Here is a 16,521-nt window from a genome sequence, read left to right as displayed (position 1 = left end):
AAATAAATAAATAAATACAGTATATAATAGTAGGTATATAAAAACACACACACATATTCAAATGCAACGTTGTGTCAAAATTTCAAAGGTATATAAAAACACGCGCGTATTCGAATGCAATGTTGTGTCAAAATTTCAAAGCAATCGGTGAAGAACTTTCAGAAATTTAAGATTTTGAACAAACGAACATTTACATTTTTATTTATATAGATATGTAGATCTTTGAAATTAACAAGTGCAAATCTGCTTGTATTTGTGGAAAGATAGGGATAGGAAAGGTATGGGCCCTGCAGATGATGGCATGATACTCCCACCAGTCCCACCCAGCATAGAGAGCTTTGAAGGATGCTAGTTATTTGTATAATGGTGATTATTTGTTATATTTGACATTCTGACTTTTCTCAAGAGCTTAATGCAGCTTCTATGGGAATGTCCCTTCATTTCTCCCTGCTGCTACTCCCTGTGATGTGGGCTGACCCAAAGAAACCAGTAAGCATCTATGAGTGAGGGTTGGCCAGAACTTGGGAATTCCCAATCCTAATCTGACATCTTAATTGCTATGTTGCATTACTGTTTAAACAATATATGGAGAAGAAAAGAGTCTTCATTCCTCCTTTTGAAAAGCTGGAATGCTATGCTGATACTTTTGGACTGTAACTAACATTAATCAAAGATATTCTGTTTTGAAAGTCATGCAACATAATCATCACTAACACCTGAATAAGAACAAAATTTCCACAAGTCAGTTATTGTATACTTCTGGAGAGTGGAACTCTAAATTAAGCCCAGTAGGGGTGCTTGTACTTGGATGTTTTCAACAGCAGACTGTACACATAGTGTCATTATAACTTCCTCTTGTCTGATTTTAGGTCATAAAAACCATAACTATAGCAGGAAACTCACTTGTAGAATAACACTATCTGGCTGGTTAAAGTTGGGAGCACTTGATCTGGCACTAGAAGGACCTTGGGTTGCAGGCCACAAACCTAGGAGTTTCCTTCCACAAGTCAGGACTCTGTGAAGAAAAGAAGGGAAAAAAATCAGAAGCAAACTCACTAATAGTAGGCTGGGATCCTGTATAAAGCACAATATTAATTTAGAAGAGGAAGCAACTGCAGCAGAATCTACCAAAACAAACTCAAACTGCTTCCTTATACTAGCAATATTAATGTTACTGTTTGCAAGGAGATTCAAAATGCTCATTAAAGAGATATAGAAACAGATCTTTTATCCAAGCTTGTTGAATATAATTATTATTTGCAGGTGTAGATGACCAATATTTATTTATTCAGAATAATGGAAATGGAGCCCAAATGAAGTATCTCCCCGAAAATGGTGGTCCAGCCTTTGTTGAACATATTCAGCTGAGGAAAGCTCTCCATTCTCCTGGTAATTTGGCTCCACTGTTGAACCATTTTTACCACAAGAAAGATTATTCTAATATTTAACAAGTTTTTTCAGTTCTGTAAATTGACAGGTATTTATATCTTGATTTTGTGTTATACAGAACAAAATCTAAAAATAATCTTGGATTACGTCTGCAGCAAAAAACATACAGGGGAAAGTTGGCTGTTATATTTATATCTCTTGGGTAATCATACAGTCATTTGAGCCACCCTGGCCAGCTTTTTCTAGGCCACTGTTTCTTCCCTGAAGGGATAGTTACCAACAAAATAGATCTAGATCAGAAGTACGTAACTTGATGCCTGTAGGAACTAACATGCACTCAAATGTTTTTCTAGAACTCACCAAGCTTCCTGACACATCTGATTTGTAAAACACTTTTTAAAAGAAAAAATAACTCGGAAGACATCCTATTTCTCTGGAGGAATGTCTTTTGAAAATTATGCTGGGATGATAGAGCATATAGCATATAGGGGCTAATCCACTAAAGTATTGTTTTATGAATTACCATTATGGCTATTTTGTGACTAGGCAAGTCTCTCTTGGCAATCTTTTCATGGACACGTGCATCACATACACTCCCAACTCCTTATGTGTCCCCATAACTGTGGCTTAGGTCAGAGGTCCCCATTGTTTTGGGCACCAGGGACCAGTTCTATGGAGAAAAGTTTTTGTGCGGACCGGAGAGTGCATGGTTTTGTGTGTTGCCTGCATCCCATGGATGGGGCTTTGCTAGTTTATGCGGATCGGTTCCTGGCATGCCGCGGTCCACAGATCAAGCATTGGGAACTCCTGGCTTAGGTGCTAAGCAACAAAAAGCTAACAATTAATAGGAACCATTGGGTCATTTATTATTTGAAAGTTTAATTCAATTCACCAATGATTCAATTAAAAATAAGGTATTAAATCATGTCCTTTTGGCCTTGCAATTTTCCCCTTCATATCAATGTATCTAATGAATATATGTGGTTATCTTTATACAGTATGCATTCATCTGCCAATTTAAATGAATATTTTAGGATGAGTTGAACTCTAATTGAGAAGAGTTTTTCAGAGTTTTGCAACCAGATTCCTTTTCTATGCTTGCTATAATAGAGTAATAGTGAATTCCTTGGAATTCATCTCAAAAGATGTTCTGAAAAGCTGCTTTGTTCATCCTGATTGGCGTTCACTATTCTTCCCACAAAAGCAATAGGAGCAGGCACACTTACTGCCGAAAGTTGAAGAGAGGGGTAGTGACCCAGCCCAATGCTTCTGGGATGCGGCGCTGCTTGTTTGTCTCTGAAGAGCTCCCAGGAGGTGGGAGTGGAATAGCGAAGAGTGTGGCTGTCAGAAGAGTCTCTCGTGGCAGACGGTTCATCTGAACTGGAAAACATATCCTGGAAGAGATTACAATAAATTAGCTTAAAATTATAGTTTCACACTTCTTTTTTCAAACGCAATGCTCTGTTGAATTTCCACTATAGAATTTTCATCACAGAAAATAATTATCTCACTAGCTGCTCACAGCAGTCCCAGGACTAGGGAACCTATGGCCCTCCAGATGCTGCTGAATTAAAATTCACACTACATAAGCCATCCTAGAAGGGGTTTCATGAAGCTGTAGCTCATCTGAATAATCACAGATTCCACAGAGTCCTTTGCATGTTCTATGATTTCCATTTTACTATACTAATATGTACCTAATACTAAAAAAAAGAGTAGGAAAAGCCTTTTTCATGACAATCAGGGTTCAATCAAAATATTCAATTTTGTTCCATATGGCATCAACCTTATGAACTCTCAAGTTTCCTCTTTCTGCTATGTACAAAATGGACAGTGATTAATATGTGTGTGTGTGTGTGTGTGTGTGTGTATGAATGGGTATAGGTGTCTCTGTGTATGTATGTATGTATGTATGTATGTATGCATGTATATAGCACATGCATATGTGTGTTATGTATATGGATGGGTTGATATATACTTTCTTTTCAGAGCAGGCAACAGAATTTTATTTTTAATGTGTGCCAGTGTGTCCCCAATAAAAAATGACAATAAAGGTTATCTTATCTATCTTATCTTAATCCAATCTTTTATCCATAACTCATCTTTACTAGGTTTATGTTCCCCTTTGTCCCCTCCTTCATTCCTTTCTTCATTCAATGGCCATTGGAAAAGATTAGGGAGCCTTAGACAAAATATATGGCAAAGATAATTCATTACTCAAATCTGAACCCTTACAAATGTGAGAGAATACGAATAAATGCCATTTTATCTCTCTTGTCTAGGCAGGGTCTAGGATACTTCCTTAGCTCAGAGGATATAGGGAAGCCAAGCCTCACTTGAACTCACTAACCTTTATTGTTATTCCTTGGGTTTCAAAGTGTAAGTAACACCTCAAACAACTGAAACGCAATAAATCAATTAGCACTGGAGATGAAATAATAGTGTAGAGGTGTCAGATCATAATACACTTAAGTGGCTGGATTTCAGTGCATCATGTATCTGACAAATTAGAGTTTCATGGTCGATGTTGTGTTCTAATTTTATGATCTCTCTTGTGATTCTGAAGATCATTGTTTGGTGAAGAGGCTGAGAAAGTTCAGCATTTCCTAGATAAGAAAATAGTTAAACCTGTTTCAGTCTGCCATGTATGTATGTTAGCTAGCAGGTCCCAACACTAAAGATGTGACAATTGCAAGCAAGTGCTAAAGCAACATGGTCTGTTTTGGCTTCCTTTTATTTAGCAAGCCTAAAGTAAAATAAGTACTTGTACTTTTCCTTTTAATTTCTCCCAGTATTCCCCATTTAACATTGTCCTGGAACATATTCTCCACTGGGTATGCTGGCTAGAGAAATCTGGGTGTTACAAGTTTCTAATCTTGGGGGCACTCAGGCTGAGGAAGGCTGCTCTAGTACATTGCAACATATTAAATGGCAGACTGAATTGGATAGGCAGGTATCACAAAAGATGAGCACACTGACGCATGTGGTGTAACGCTTTCTCAAACCAGCTTTCTCAAAACTTAAGTCTGTCTGACAGACTTAAAATTGTTACAAATTCTTCTTTCCCTCTTCCATTCTGTTTTGTGCTAGTTAACTACAATTTTTGTACTAATGTATTTAATGTATTAATATATTTAATCTCTTTATCAAAGAATGTGCAAAGCAAAAGTAGGACAGTGGTCTGGGACATGCCCACCCAGCCTCCAAATGATATTGATTCTTTGCTAAAACAAGAATATTTCTGGAGAATAGCTGTTGCCAAAGAAAAAGTAGGTCACGCTGAAAGACTATCACTGCTGCAACATCAGTATCTCATCTAAGCTTCTCCTGCACAACACTGGAAGAGAAGTGAGTGGGGAGAGCATGGTAAGACAACATGAGTCCTTGGCTGAAGTCACTCTGTTCTGGCAGAAGGAAAAAGTTAATTCTTCATAGGGAAAAAGGCAAACAAGAAAAGGAGATTTTTAGTATTTAGGATTTTTCTTCTTGAGGCTCAGAAACAAAAGACTAAATTATTAGGAAATAAAAGGATTTGTGTTCTTCTAGAGGCAACAATATACAGTGCAATGTTTATATGAGAAAGAATTAGCATCTGAACTAGAGATTTCTAATACGCATACTAGAATTTATAATTGTAGGACATGGAGTCTTATATAAAGAACTAAATAGCTGCCTAGCCATTGAAACAAACATGACAATTATCCTCACACTTCACTAAATATTTTGTTATTCAATATACAGCTTAGCAGGATTAAAGTGTTGAAAGCTTTATTTTGCCTTTTCTCAATACTATTATAATTTTACAGGAACTGAATGAATTGAAGGAAGTAATTTGATCACAGCCAGCTCCACAGCTGAATCAAGAGTTAATTTAAGGTTGTGCAAGTTAAGCATTCAACATTATAGCAAATGAACAACTGTGGTATTTCATTTTAAATAAAAAATGATAGTGCTGGTAGTCATTAAGATATCAAGTAGAGAATCACATCCCTCAAACATTTTAAGTGGTGAAAAAAATGCAGCAAACACTATCTCTTTTGCCTAAAAGTCCTGTCTTCAATAACTGACAAGTGGTTATTAATGCTGAGAAAATGACATGTAGCATATGCTTAGAAATACATTTATTAATGCTACCCAGATATCAGAGGTGAGTTCTGCCATATAAAATGGACTTTAGAGCTAAACACCACTGAAGCCAAATTCAGATAGGAGGGAATCACCACGGCAAAAAACCTCCACATAACTCCCCTCTATGCCAGATTTCTATATGGAGGTTTCTGGGCTGGATTAAAGAAGGGCAGGGCACACTAACCTTCTTCCAAAGTTTCCATTCCTCCATTCTATACAACTACCTTAAGAAGAGGTTTTCCAACAAAATCCTAGGCTGATCCTGTAGTATAAGCAAGGCTGGAGAGTACTCCTGTTCAGGGAAGCCTCATAGTGACCCAGAGACAGTCCAAAAGTGCTATACAAAACCTCTCATGTCTGTAAACCCTTCTGGCAGCTAGCTAGGGGTAGGCAGAAACAGCTACGTGGTAGGCGCCTCATTCCAGCTTTTTCGCTCTGGTTTAATCCATTTTAGTTGCTTGAATAAAGCACTCCTACCAAGAGAAATTTAGGCCACACTTTCCATAGTGGTCTCCAGTGTGTCTTGAGGCGTTGTTCGCTGGAAGAGACAACTTCTAAAATTATATCTTTCGCACTGCCTGTTCTGATGGCCTAATAAAAGTACTAAGTACTTTTGCAGCTGAACAGTGGGCAACAAACTTCTTGCTGTCTGAGCTATTTTCGGATCAAGTTCTCTTATCCCCCACCTTGACAACTCCAAAGTGCACTATATATCCCGTCCCTCTCCGTTGCTTTGCAATCCAATATCCCTCGGAAGTTATTTTGTCAGATGCTCAAATGAAGACATCTGCCCTTGGGAAGAACTGTCCAAGCACGCAGGGTTTATTTTGCAGAATCACAAAAGCAGTTAGGGACAAATTATACTTAGCAGGCCAGTTTGTCACTTTTGCACCATCTGTTTCTCTGTGAGCCTACCCATCCCCTTTCACCAAAACAAAACAAAAACACCCCCCCCCTCCAAACCTTTTAAGATCAGATTGAAGTTTGCAAACACATCATGGACATGTGCCAAAAAGCCACTGAAAGCCATGCCTGAAGCCTCTTTCTTTGTGTTTACATTCTTCCTCTTCCAATATTGCAAGCTAGTTTCCAAGAGATACTTGGTGGGAAAGCCACACATTGGTTACCCATGTAAAAAATAAAAGACCATAGTACAGAAGCCATTGAACAATAGTTTCATTTAAGAATAATATGCGCTACGTGCTTTGTAAGCTTTTTATTGATCGGGGATTTTGGTTATTTTATTCAATTACTTCAGAGCATGGAAGAGAAACCTCCAGTTTTCAAGCCACATAGGGCCCTCTGATTTTTTTATGTTTTTTGTATGTTTTAGAACAATTTTAGATCGTAGCATAGGAATATTAGAAATAAAGTCCCATTGTAGAGTTGCTTCTTATATTTATGCCCTCAAAAAGCAGATCTGGAGCACTGTGGAAACCCTGATGTGGAATAAAAAAATAACAGATAGAAAATAGATAACAATCACTTCCCTATATTGCTTCTCTGCTCATTACATAAAGCAGATTTTTAATTAAAAAGGAGGATAAATAGTAACTATCAGTGCATGAATTTGGGTTCAATGGATGGTCAGGCACTATGTATTTTATAGAGGCTGCTTTGTTTTGCTACTGGATGACATAATGTATTGGACATTGTCTAACTTCAACATTATTATTATTTTGGGGTGAACTAGCCCATTCTAAAGTTAAATTTTGGGGTGGACCAGCTCATTCTAAAATCACCTTCTGTTCTGATGGAGGAAGAAAGTGTTCTGGGATCAAACTGTTTCTGACTATAGGCGAGAAACAGCACTGGCTCTGGTAGATTATCTTTGTCAAGTCTGGAATATACAGCTCTTGGCCCTGTTGGACTTCTCAGCAGGATTTGATACACTAATAATGGTATTCTTCTGGAAGATTGATGGTGGATTGCACAGTTTTCCAGAGGTTTAGGTCCTGCCTGAGTGAACAACAGCGATAGCAATAGCACTCAGACTTATATACCACTTCATCGTACTTTATAGCATTCTCTGAGCTGTTTTAGCATATTGCCCCCAACAATCTTGGTCATCATTTTACCAACCTCAGAAGGCTGGAAGGCTGAGTCAACCTCGATCCCCATCAGAATCAAACTCCAGACTGTGGGTAGAGTTTACCTGCAATATTGCATTCTAATGACTGTGCCACTAGAACTCCTATAAAAATTGTTGCTCAAGGGAATAGAATAGTTGAGCTTCTGAGTACTCCAATGAGGAATGCCTCAGGGTCTATTTCTATTTCCCCACTGTATTTAATATACACTATAGAAGAGGTTATCTGCCAGTTTGGGATGAGGCATTGCCAGCCTGAAGTCAGTTTGGCATAGTGGTTAAAGTACCAAGCTGCAAAACATGAAACTGTGAGTTCTATTCCAGTCTTATCATTAAGCCCACTGGGTGACTAGGCCAGTCACTATCTCTCAGCCCCAAGAAGAAAGCAGCAGCAAGCTATTTCTGAAAATGCTGCCAATGCATAGACTTGTTTAGGTGGTCACCAGGAATCAAGAATGAGTTGAAGGGATCCTTGCAGGTCCGTGCGCACGCGCACACACACACACAGTATGTTGACGATTCAGTTATAACTATTCCAATGTTCACTGACATTGTGGGGTTCCTGACACATGGTCTCGAGATTTTAAAAATGGGTTTAGCTTTCTTGGGAGATGCTGGGGACTGGCATACCATATCCTTTACCACTGAACAGTAGTCGTTTCATAGAAAAGCATTTTTTAAAAAATCCATCATCTTGTACATTAAGAATGTATAGATCTCTCCCGTTCTTATACTTCAAAGGGAGATTAAAGAGATGATGCCTTACTGTTGGTCCCAGATGATTAGATGAAAGAAGTACTTGCATACATGAGCTTTTCGGGTTTGCAGAGGGGTGCAAAGCTCCTTTCCCCCATGGATGAGTGAGCAGGAGAGGTAGAAATCTTCATAGCTGTAGAAAGATGGATGGCAATGAAAGTCAGATGAGCAAATTCTCATCATCTCACAATGCAAAACAAAGAAAAGAAAAATGGAGGCTTTCAGAAACATGTAACTGCAATGCAGAAAAAACAGGAGGTTCACATGAAAAGAAATGTCTTGATTTATTTCTTATTCACAGGTGAGACTTTGTTTTATTCCCAAGCCCAGAAATGTCCTATCTGGTTTGGTACCCTCGAAGGGGCAATTAATAAAAGAAAACTCCAGATGGTTCATGTTCGGTCTATAATGTGCCCAAAGATTATTCATGCAACCAGAGGAATCCCCAATTAGGAAAAGACTTTCAGCAATAATTTCCCTTGTCCACCTGAGACTCATTAAAGGCCAAGAAATTTTCAGAAGCCTTGAAAGATCTTTTATCCGAAGTTGGTTTGAGAGATGGGCATGAGAATTAGAACACGTGTTGCCCGGTTAGCATCAGTTCTGCTTTCAGTCTTTCAATAAATTTCCCTAGTTTTTTTTTTAATTTTAAAAGCTATTATTAGCCACTTTTGTATGTCTGAGATGAAGAGGACAATTAATAATAATACTACACCTACATTTATAATATCACAGAATTTTCCCTGTTTCCTCCATACCAAAATAATACTGGCGTTGTTTTGTATGATTGGTTATGTGACATACTAATGAAAATACTGGAGGTCAAGAGACAAAAGTCGTCATGCTTTATAAAGCTTTATAAAACTAGCAGCTCCCTCCCTCCCTCTCCCTCTCTGTCTGGGTGGGTGGGCACATGTGTGTATGATTAATATGCTTGAGGAAATGGATTGGATTTACATTTTGGAATAACAATAACCACTTAAACACCACCGGGATTGACAAAATCATTAGCAGTCAATTGCAACTTTACTCGGAAAACCTACCTCCTGTCACCATATTTCTAACACCATCAGTTTTTTACCTGTTTATCCCATATCCTTGAGAAGGACTTGATAGGTGGATAAAAATGCCAAATCCAACCTAAACATGTGGCTGACTATATGACAAACCAAAATAATATCCTCTTCCATTTCTATGATTTTTAAAGGGAAATTTCCACATTTCAAGATTCTAAAGTTTACAATCTTTGCTGTTATCCTAAGAATCCTGAGTCTTTCTTTCTGGCATCAAAATAAAGGGGCATCTTTGGCCACCGAAATTCTACACAACACATTAAATTCAAGTCATGGCCATGTTTAAACCATGGGATGTTTAAACCAAACCAGTTTTTAACCTAAATTAAGTCACACTTTGAACAGATCCAGAGCTGAGCGGAAAGATGCCTTATCCGAGACACTTTTCAGCTCAGATAGTTGAACGGAGGAGGAGGAGGAGGAGGAGGAGGAGGAGGAGGAGGAGGAGGAGGAAGATGGCTAGAAAGGGACAGTTCTCCCACAGATTTTCACCCCCACCAACAGACCAACCATGGGGTGTTTCCTGGGTTATCATCTTTTCAGAAATGTTTTTCTACTTCCTTCTCAGCCAGCTGGAGGGACATACGCCTTTTAGAATGCCATCACAGGGTGCTCTGTCAGAGGGCCAGCCATGTGACAGGTGCCGAGCGATGATGCTAGGAGGGCTTACTGAGTAACAAAGGTCAGGACAGGCTTGGATTTCCCAGGCTACTGCTTTTGTTCAGAGTCACTCATTCAGTGGAATACATTAAGGATGGAACAAAAGCAAGAGGTCCCCAGAGGGATGGCAGCTAACTTCTACAACCACCTCCCACGTGTTCCTTCTGCTGGAGAGGTGCATTACTCCCAGGCACTGCTTCCCTGTTTTTATTGGAATGAAAACACATGAGCAAAGAGTGTTTACAAAGAAGCATCCACTCCCACACTCCCACCCTTCGTATTGTCCCTATATCCATTAGGTGAGTCCCCTCCACTAGCAGTCTTGGCCGAAGAGGAGAAGCCCAGGCTGAGAAACAGCCATCTGTCACTGTCTATAGAGCCAAGCCCAGGAAGGAGAGTGCCTGTGGACTGTGCTAATGGAGCATCCCAGGGAGTTTCCAGAACAAGATTTGCAGGAGAACAAAGAATCTAGTATATAGATCTTAGTTGCTCATCTGACCAACTAGCCTCTTTCTTTCAAGGTGAATAGACCCTATTTAAAGGTACTTTTAAGAGCTTGTCATGGGGAAGGGAGCAGAATATGTACTATTAAGTATATTGAGTTCTCTTATGGATGCTGTCTCTGATTTTTACCCCGCAGTGGCAAAAATGGACACTGGTGATTTTCATAGAAAATAATATTCTACAATTCTGGTTATTTTATTAGATTTATATCTCATATAATATTCAAGCCAGCTTAGAACAATTACAAAGAAATCTACGAAACATAAAAGCAAGACAATACAATTAACTTAAGATCAATATCATTATCATTAAAATCAATTTAGTTAATAGCTAAAATCTTAATAGTAGAAATGTGTTTTTGGCATTCTTTTTAAAACTGGGAAAGGGGACCAAAGACATCTCCTTGGGGATGCATTCCATAGCTTGGGAACCACGAGAGATGCCCTCTCCCATATGCCAGAAAGGACTCTCTGTTGACTGGCCACTTCAAAGTGGGATTGAGGCATCCCCATATCCCTCCAATACCTGTAGACCTGTACATTATTATTTTATTATTCCATTTCATCTTTTTTGCAATTCCCTTTCCATTGTTATCCATGTGAGGTACACAGAGCTAAAAGGCACTTTGTGGCCCAAAGTCACCTAGCAAGCCTCCTCATTTGAAGCTGGACTTAAAGATTGATGTCTCCAACCTAGTCCCTAGGTCTAGCTTAAAATGCTATTGTCCTTTGCCAAGTTTTTACAAAAAATATGTTCTTACTTACCTTGTAACCCAGGTGATGGGTATACGATGCGTAGCATAGATTGTGAAGGACAGTGAACAGGAAAGCAGTCGGGCCTCTTGGGAGAATGAATGCTTTCTGTTCCCATGTACCACTGTCTGGAAGTCTGCATTAAAGGTATTGCAATAGAGCTCCACCAGATCCAAGATAGAGGCTGTCAAAGCTTCTACAATTTTCTCTGTTGGAGAGAGGATTCTATTTAGATATTGTTGGAATTCAGAAAAAATTGCTTAAAAAATTAAAATCTGAAACATTTGGAAATAACAAATAAAAACTTTACTTGTTTACTTGTATTGCTTCACATAACATGGTTTGTTTTTTGTTTAGCACGTCTGAATCCTGCAACTGTCATTTCTGAAGGCAGTTTGTTTTTTGCTTAATATTTAAGCAAACTCAGCCAAGTATGGTTTTGGGGCAAGCTGATTAAAGAAACCATGTCTTATCAGAGTGTGTGAACTTAGTCTAAAAGTATTGTAGCACATTCTTCTCCAAAGTTATTCATTTTGACTCCTGATTCATCTTTACCCAACTCATGGCTTCCAGAAGACAATTTCTCATATCTCATATTCTCATAACACATCCTAATGATTTGTTGTGAAAAGAGGCTGCCCTCTTTTCTGCCTGTAATTGTTTGACTAATGTCCATATTATCACTTACAGTAACATCTATATAAAAATCAGTTTTGCTAGGCCACAAAAAAATAAAACGAACAAGCAAACAAACAAAAAAAACCCAAAGCAAGAGCAATCCCAAATTCTTTACCACTGAACTGAACACTACTCTTTTCTTCCCTGGAATGCTCCTTTTCTATAAAGCTGTGATGTGTCTAATGTTCAAAACATGCTGGTATTCATAAGCCTTGCCCTATGGGCGAAAACTGAATCTAGTTCAATTGAGAAAATGGGTAGAAGTTTTAACCAATATCACAGTATCACTACTTTTGATTAAAAAAAACTTTTTATAAGAGTTCCTATTTCAAAGAACTCTGATATTATAACTAACAAACATAGCCTCACAAAGGTATAATTAGCATTTTTTTTTTAAATCTTCCACTACTATTTTCTTTGACCAAGATAAATCAGCTGTCCAAAGAGCTTGCTCAAAGGAATTTTCCATTTTATGTATTCATTCTAAATGAAAACTCAATGGACTCCGAAAACTAATATACACCATGATTGTTGTTGATATCATTTTTGTTGCTATAGGAAACAACAGAATATTAAAGCCTCCAGAATTCACAAATTAGAGAGGAAATTTTTACCTCTGTTCTCCCTCATGGCCAAAACATTTGGATCCTGTTCAGGAAAGAAAAACAAAATTGAAAATAATTAATGTTAATGAGTCAACCACCTTATATACAGTACACAGACATGTTTCAATTCTGAAAACCACCCATGAGAGATAATGAGGAATCCTAACTGAGTTTATTCACTAAATCCTAATAGCAAATAGTTAGGTACACTCATCCTACTGTTTTGCTCCAATGTTAAGTGGATCTTTTTATTCTCAATGCTAAAATTCTACAACCTAAGGTCCTCCAGATGGACCAACTCCCAGAATTCTTAGCAACAACTAAGTGGGCTGGGGATTTACATATGGAAATCTACATATCTGGAAGAACATTGCTAAAATTATTTATCTACAGAGTTTGGCTTGATTCTTTACTCTACCCATTTATGCAACTGAGGCAGGTTCGCAGTTTGACTTGTCAATGTAAACTCAGAGATAATTTCTAATGTCTTAATTAAGCATATTTCCAGATAGGGTTTTTAATTATCTCCTGGGAAATGGGTATTTCCTTTGATTAGACTATTGTCCATAAGCTCAAAAAGGTTCAGACTGGAAATGCTACTTTTTAAATAGATCCTTTCTGAGGGTCTGCCTTAAGTTCCATTTCTTCTAATGCTAATGGCTTAAAGTTCAGCCACACACCGTATCTGTCATGCAGGTCAAGATAGTGAAGAATGAGGGAATATTCCCCTCTCTATCTTGTTCTGGCCTTAAGTTACCAATCGTGAAGAATGAGGGAATATTCCCCTTTCTATCTTGTTATGGCCATAAGTTACCAATCACTTAATTAATCTTAAACTATTCCATTAGCTGGTCTGGGCTTACACATTGCATGAAATCATAATGTGATTTATTTTAAGCTTAGCGCCATGCTGGAACCAGCAATTATCACATAGAAGAAAGTATCCAAAATGGATTGAGCTTCAGTAACTTAAGCTCTCACCTTATACACATATTAATCAGTGTCTTACTTGTCTGGAGGGGCACATAAATCTATGTTGGTAGGTAAATAAATTCACCTACCTCTAAAAAAGGTAGAAAGAACAATGGTTCCTTTGCAGAGAGCAAAATAGTTCAAGAAAGTAAGTGGATAGAATGCAACATACCATTACTGTAGTTAAAAGGGGGGGAAAAGCAGCTGCAGTAGCATCTCTTCTCCTATCTTTGCATACATTGAATTCCCCTCCTATCATTTTCATCTATTTGGTTCTAATGTTCAGATTCAAACTCGCTGTTTCTGAGCTTCAGACTCTTATTTCTTACCTTCTGGATTTTGGGCTGCATGCGAGGTGGACAAGGTGGTAGCTGATTCAGGGCTGCAGTGATTTCTTGGGACTCTACAGCAGCCAAAGCATTGCAAATGGCCATGACGGACTGGACTACCCGCCCTGCTTTCAGTTGGAAATCTCCCTGGATGAATAATTGAAACATTGAAAAGAATGAGCTACTTATATTATGTTATTTATATCTTTGTGTTAACACTTGGCTTAGGAGTCTTCAAGATCTAGCAGGCACGGATGTGGAATTCAAGTATTTCCTCTCCGATGATATCATTGGGAGATTTCTTCCCAAAAGCAACAGCAAGAACATCCTCAGAGCAGGATACCTTGGCAAAGGTGTCAAAATTAAAGAGAGAAACTTTTATTTTTCTCTCTCCCTATTCTCACAAATGAAAGTCCTAAATGAAGTTGCATGAATCAAGGAGAGCAGGAGGGAGTGAAACAGGTAAGAGTTTCTGTTTGGAGTTTTTTATGTAGTACTACCTATATATAGTTAGTTAAATCAAGGCTGTTGTATCTATTGGAAATATGTATATATTATTTACCTAAAAGTACCACTACAGTAAACATTCTAATTTAGAAAAGAAGAGTCTGTCCCTTTTTCTCACCTCTGAGCTTTTGTGAGCTTTAGCACAGAAAATATATAAAAGAAATGTATCAGTTTCAACAAATCAAAGACAGTAACTTAGTTAAACTTGAGATGGTCCTTTTTTCTCTTCACTATCTTTGTGGCCCAAAACTAAACAGAATGTTGTAGAAAAATTATTGCCACCTTTTTTGTCTTAAATTCAAATATGGCTTCAGATATGTTTTTCAACATATGCATTTCAACATCAAGACATATCTGAAGTCATACTTGAATGTAAAAAGAAAAAGGTAGCATCACTTGACTTCCAAAATCTACATCTAATGTGCTTCAATTCCTTCATGTAGAATTTGGAAGGCATGTGATACTATTAACACCTTCCATCAATTTAATTCAAGTGATTGCTCCAGAAACCATAGAAAGAATTGCCACTAAGAGGCACTGTTGTTTATTGCACCTATTGCCTGTAAAATGCAGGTATTTATTGGATAAGAGTCCAGAGAAGATTCTGTTGTATATAGTTTGTAAGGATCAGATTTGCTGAAGATGTGGAAGAAAAATCTATAATTCTTTTCCTTCACTGGGCAGCACTTGAAGAAATAGGATTCCATAAAGCAAAACCAGAAAGGAATAGAAGTGAATCAAACAGGAAAAATAAGATGCAAAGTGTAAAAACTGTGCTCTGTAGAAACTGAAATCACTTTCACAGCAATTTCTGTATGTACATTCAACTATAAAAGCATTATTTTTCCTTTTTACAGAGGACTTAACAGCTTAATCTTTACAAAATCAAATATAAATTGTTTAGGATTCTATATGCATTTGAAATTGTTTATGGATAAACTCTAAAACAGAATAAGAAATAGTTAAACATCATATGTTTCTCTCATTCTCATATATACAACTTACATCAAAGCTGCATAATATTTGTCCCAAGTAGCTTATCAATTGTTTCTTTCTTAGATTGGATAGAAGGATAGATTAAACAAAAATATGCTTAATTTTGTACTATAATTTATTTTCCCTTTGGTATTATTTTTTTCCTTCACCATGCACACATTTCTTTACAAAACCACCAACTCTTTATTTATCTAATGATGCAGGTTCTGACCTCAAACATTTTGAGCATAGAGATACATTATCATAGTGATACAATCATGATCAGTCCACTAATGGGAGAAGATGTCAAGGAGGTGACAGGTAGCAGTGAGAAAGTGGAAACTGCTTAATTGCATCTATCTTTACAAAAGGGGGGGGGAGACTAACCAATCAAAACCATAGAAGACAGAATAGAAATACAAGTCAAAGAAAATCGTAAGAGAATATCTATCCACTCCAGATGAGCTCAAATCGCTAGGACCAGATGGATTGCATCCCAGGATTCTGAAGGAGCTGGCAGACATGATCTCAAAACCACTAAACCAAATGTTTCAAAACTCCTGGAGCAATGGGAAACTACTAGAGAACTGCAAAAGCACTCATGTGGTTCCAATCTTCAAAAGGGGGAAAAATGGATCCAGGAAACTACAGATTTATTAGCCTGATGTCAATACCTGGGGAAATCCTGGAAAAGATAATTAAGCAATGGATCTGGGAACACTTAGAAATGAACAAAGCTTTTACTAAAAACCAACATGGGTTTGTTAAAAACAGATCATGCCAGACAAATCTTATTGCATTATTTGACAAAGTGACTAAATTAATGGATAAGGCAAATATTGTGGACATAGTTTACTTAGACTTCAGTAAGGCATTTGACCACAGCCTACTTCTTGGTAAGACAGAAAAAATGTGAGATAGACAGCATCACCACTAGATGGATTCACAACTGGCTGACCAATTGTACTCAGTGTTCAGTTCTCAATGGAACTATATCTAAATGGAAGGAAGCATGCAGTGAGGTACCTCATGGTTCTGTCTTAGGCCCAGGATTCTTCAACTTATTCATACATTATTTAATGAGGGGATAAAAGGGGAATTCAT

The 16,521-nt window shown here is 37.7% G+C and overlaps 1 protein-coding gene across 1 annotated transcript in view; it reads right to left on the bottom strand.

The window, feature by feature from the left end:
- PIK3C2B (phosphatidylinositol-4-phosphate 3-kinase catalytic subunit type 2 beta) overlaps nucleotides 1–16,521 on the bottom strand; it is a 71,502-nt gene that overhangs the window by 32,116 nt on the left and 22,865 nt on the right. Inside the window, exons 8-13 of the mRNA XM_015832158.1 lie at nucleotides 13,936–14,082; nucleotides 12,644–12,677; nucleotides 11,364–11,559; nucleotides 8,373–8,495; nucleotides 2,616–2,783; nucleotides 904–1,015 (exon numbers count right to left, since the gene is read on the bottom strand). Of these exons, the coding sequence (XP_015687644.1) occupies nucleotides 904–1,015; nucleotides 2,616–2,783; nucleotides 8,373–8,495; nucleotides 11,364–11,559; nucleotides 12,644–12,677; nucleotides 13,936–14,082 (780 nt within the window). The remainder of the gene's footprint in view (nucleotides 1–903; nucleotides 1,016–2,615; nucleotides 2,784–8,372; nucleotides 8,496–11,363; nucleotides 11,560–12,643; nucleotides 12,678–13,935; nucleotides 14,083–16,521) is intronic.

Source organism: Protobothrops mucrosquamatus, unplaced genomic scaffold, assembly GCF_001527695.2.
Source record: "Protobothrops mucrosquamatus isolate PMUCROS unplaced genomic scaffold, P.Mucros_1.0 scaffold_310, whole genome shotgun sequence".
In the NCBI taxonomy this organism is placed as follows: Eukaryota; Metazoa; Chordata; class Lepidosauria; order Squamata; family Viperidae; genus Protobothrops; species Protobothrops mucrosquamatus.
The sequence above is the reverse complement of the archived record's forward strand: the minus strand, read 5'-3'. Positions and strand labels throughout refer to the sequence as shown.